Source organism: Eimeria necatrix, genomic scaffold (assembly GCF_000499385.1).
Source record: "Eimeria necatrix Houghton genomic scaffold, Enh_scaff76, whole genome shotgun sequence".
Lineage (NCBI taxonomy): Eukaryota > Apicomplexa > Conoidasida > Eucoccidiorida > Eimeriidae > Eimeria > Eimeria necatrix.
In genome coordinates this window covers 36553-40930 of record NW_013654583.1, presented here as the reverse complement: position 1 = coordinate 40930, position 4378 = coordinate 36553, and the positions used below count along the sequence as shown (strand labels likewise).

General features: G+C 54.4%; 1 protein-coding gene across 1 annotated transcript; it reads right to left on the bottom strand.

Moving 5' to 3' along the window:
* Positions 1-359: 359 nt before the first annotated feature.
* ENH_00075120 (protein kinase, putative) lies at positions 360-2903 on the bottom strand (the record flags this gene model as incomplete). Its single annotated transcript, XM_013582849.1, has 1 exon — positions 360-2903. One exon carries the CDS (start codon positions 2901-2903, stop codon positions 360-362), a length of 2544 nt encoding a protein of 847 aa, XP_013438303.1.
* Between the last annotated feature and the right edge of the window lie 1475 nt (positions 2904-4378).

Genomic DNA, 4378 nt, shown 5'->3' with positions numbered 1-4378 from the left:
CTATGCGCAGACCATGTTCAGTTTTTGGAGGCTATAGGGGGCCATGCCTTCTTGTCCTTGAAACTAGGGCGCGGACATTGTTCGCCACAAATTCGAAAGTGACAGACGCAAGTTGCTGAAAGTAAGCACTAAGTGTGACGGCACTTAGTAACTGGGCAACTGGGCAAGCAATACGCCAGTTGGACTGCTATGGCACGTGCTGAGATCTGTTGAAAAGTGTGACGGCCGCTCAGTACTGGATATATCAATTAGAACTAAACAACAGGACACTCCAAATGACTGCACGTGGAATGACATGGAACTTCACGACGCATACGAAGCAGCAGAAATTGTCCGCAAGGTGCAAATATCATGGTCGGTCACTGCCACTGAGCAGCTGCTCTAACTTGCTGTGGCACGAACCTCGCGCCTTCCTTTGCTACAGGGGACCTTCCAGCGAGCGGCGGAAGTTGGGTAGGTGCTTTCGAAGGCATCGTGGTCCACGCTGTCTCGCTTGCTCGATTCTCCTGCACTGAGGCTACCGCCGCCCGTGTGGAAACATGTTCATTTGCGGAGGATAACGACTGTCCATACGGTACATTCCGTGCCTCCCAGTCAGCAAATCCACGCTTGCAGTGGAGGTCATGTGCAGGGTATGACGATGGAGCGTCTCCCAATAGCTGCTGTGGCTCGTAGACCGCACCAGAAGAACATTGCTCGCTGCTGCATGAGCTGCCCATGAACATATTTGCTTGGGGACTTGCTTGCCGCAGGTGGATGTCCTTAAGGATGTCTTCGTCGCGTGCGCTCCACATCTGCAGCACTTCCACAGCAGACGGCCTTGCTCGTGGGTCCGGATTGAGGCACCTTAAAATGATGGCCCTCGCGATGCCTCGAATCTCATCGGCGATCTCCGGAACAAGGGCTCCAGCAATAGCCTTTGATTTGAGCTTTTGGTAGATAGTGCTGGGGCTGTCACGGCTTGAAATGTGCACGTGCATCGGATTTAGAAAGCCCAACATTTCCTGAAAAACGCAGCCCATTGACCAGATATCCCACTTTTCGTCGAAGGGGGGCAGCTGTGCTCCCGAGTCGGCCATCATGGACTCCACCGGGCTACAGCGCAGCAGCTCTGCTGGAGCGTAGAACCACGTGGCACCGGAAATTCGGGATACACGCCCATCAGGAGAAGCCTCTGCGTCCCCAAAGTCGCAGAGCTGTATACTCCAGTCATCGGCTATCAAGACATTTTCAGGTTTGATGTCTCGGTGCACCACAACAGGCTTTTTGCCGGGAATAGGAGTGTGCAAATACGCCACAACTGCGGCAAGTTGGCGGCACATATACAGCCCATTATGCGGAGAAATAAAACGCTGCACTTGAGGGTCGCGAGAATACTTACGCGAGTGCAGATCGCTGCCCTTGGCTAGCTTTGTGACTAGCCACACATCAAAAGGCCCGTGAACTATACCACCAACAAGGCGGACCACATTTGGGTGCTGACACACTGAGAGAATTTGCCATTCATTTAGCGTGCGCTCCATCACCCCAGCTGGATCAGTACGCAACATGCTTTCCACCGGCACCTTAATGGCCACTTTGGTGCCAAAGTACGAACCCACAAAGACCTTCCCAAAGCTCCCCTGCTCAATTAATGAGTACTGTAGTTCCCCTCCTGGTAGCAACACTGAATCAAACGTGACACTACTGCTATGCAAGGAAGTTGATCCTTTCTGGAGCTCGACTAGTGTTTCCATCAGGGCCCAAAAGCGATCTGTGCTGTACACAGTCACCACGTCTGTGCATGGGTCTTCAGCTTCCTCTGTGGCCTTTTGGTCCCCGGACTCAGGCAACGTTGTCATAGGCAAGGTGCCACGTGACCTAGACGCTAACGAAATCGGGGAATGACGCATGGCAGAGTGAGCTTCCACGGGCTTGACGTGTGAATGCCCAGCTTCCCCATAATACAGCGGGCTTCTTGAAGGCACTGACTCCATACAAAAGCGGTTTTGGTGGCGCCCCATGACTGGAGGCACCGCAGCAGCTCCGCAGTACACAGATGCATCCGGACTTCTGATGGGCTCTCTGCAAGTCACGCCCTCCGGCTGTCGACTCCTCCATCTGAAAGAGGCTGAAATTCCTTTCGCGGGAAGCAGCGGGAAGCCTGACTCGCCGGCTTCGCGAGGCGGCGACTCAGGAGGCTCCCTGTGCAGCCAATTCCTACACGCCCGCAGCTCTCGGGTTTCCCACTGTGGCTGCACCCTTGGCACTGCTTGAAAAGGCCTGAGACGGGCTTTTTGCGAGCACTCTAAGGCTTTCAGCGCCGCCTTTGCAGGCGACTCTGAACGCCTCAGAGTTCTATTTGGCCGCCGAATGGTGGAGAGAGGGGTGTTACAGACAACTGCAAGGCCGTCAGTACCAGCTGGCAAGTGTCTACTTGGGATGAAAGATGATGCTGCGGGAAAGCGCAGTTTCTTGGGAGTTCTGCGGCGAGGGGAGCTGCGGGGGAGCACGGGGGTCTTGCAAAGCGCAGTCACAGCAGCCAGTTCATACTTTGAAGGCGACTGAACTCGGGGGGATTCTTTGAAAGAGAAACGGGGGCTCATGAGGAAGCATCCGTCGCAGCCACTGGCTTTGCCGCCAACACCTCGAGAGCACCCAGCTCTGTCGGGTCGCAAAAACTGGACACGGCCGTAGGCTGGGGCTGCCGGCTGCCCTGCTAGCGGCAGCTGGGGGCTACGTTTCAAGCTTGAGGGCCTCCCTACATATGCGCCCACAGAGGGAGTCATGGGGCTCAGCGCCGGACTCCACGCCCCGTACGCTGCTGGCGCCATCGGGCCCAGGCAAGGCGAGGCGGGAGCACCCCATTCCACGTCTAAAGCTGACAGGTCCCGAGGCTCGTCATGTACGAACGAGCCGGCCATTCCTTGAAGTGCATATACTAGCTGTAACGACTATCTGTGCACGGCGCAGCAGTTCGACCCGGCTGCCCATTATGCTGCCGGCTAGTCAGCCCCATGCAGTCGCCTCTCAGGGTTCCCGCAAACCCGCTAACAAGACAGCAAGAAGGAACAAAGGCAGCTTGTGCCAAAGTCCTAGTGCAGCAGACAGCCGTGGATTGGGCGTTCCTCTTGACAGTGGGGCGCGGGTGCTCGACAAGAGTCCTTGCGATCGTCGGCGCCCCAGACACAGGCCGCACGACAACACCTTACCTGCCGGGTAAGGCTCTGTCGTATCTTGGAGCCCTCCAGTTAGCTCCAGGAGTTGAAGAACATATAGAAGGCCATAAATATTTGGCCGTGATCTCCCAATTACTCGTGCGCTCGTTGTTTTCTCAGTGGCGGGAATGAGGCACAGAAACTAGCCACGGCTCACAAACGGATACTGCCTCTGCGCAAACATCACAGGCGCAAGAAAGCTTTAATATGCAACATATGCAGCGAATATCCTCCAAACTTCAGTAAGAACACAACGAATCCGGCCCACCCGATGTGCGCCTCAGCAGGCACGGGCAGACCGCTGCGCCAATCGTCACTGCACCTGCACAGGGCTCTTCACGGCTTCGACTTCCTTGTGATCATCCCTGTTTGTAGAGACAAAAAAGATACTTATATCAGCAGATATTTATGGGGTCTACAAGTAACGGGCTCTGTTGCATACTCGACGGAGAAGGTTTCAAAAATTGACGTTTCATGGACCGCCAGCGAGGAGTCGGGCATGATGCGAGTGCCACCTGCTACGCAGAACTTTTTGTTCTGTTCTGTTTACAAGCAGTTACCGTCATTCATATTTTCACAGATAGAATGTCTAGAAGCGGTGAAACTTACCAGTGCAGCTTATGCTAAGAAGACGGGAACATTACTGACGAGGCGCCTGTCGGTACTATCGAGGCGGCTGCAGCTCCCGCCGTAGCTGCATACGTCTCAGTAATGCACTTACTTGCTCCAAACTGCCAATATATTTAAAAGCAAAGCAATTTGGAGTGACTACTGCCACCAAACGGTTGGTCTGGAGACGCGTCCTGTAAGTTGGTGTGCAGACGAACCACAGTGGTCTGGTCGCTCACCTCTGCTCTGCATTTCATTAAGCGAAAGGCCACAACTTTACTAATCCTGCAACAATCCTTGCAACCAGAGGAGGCTCTCATTGCAGCCAACGTGTAGGCAGAATCCTCAGGCTAAAGAGAGGGCACCAGTTCCCGTTTTAATCGCTCGCCCCAATAGCTTACGGAGAACTGTACAGGGATCTAGCCATTAAACACGCAGAGGTCTAGCGGCCAACTGCATCTTACTTTAGGAAGTGGTGTTTCAGGGAGAGCTGGCGTTAACTTCTGCTCTTAACGCCAGGACACCTGCACCGCCTTCGTTCCAGCAAACCGAATGCTTCTGCTCATATGCAG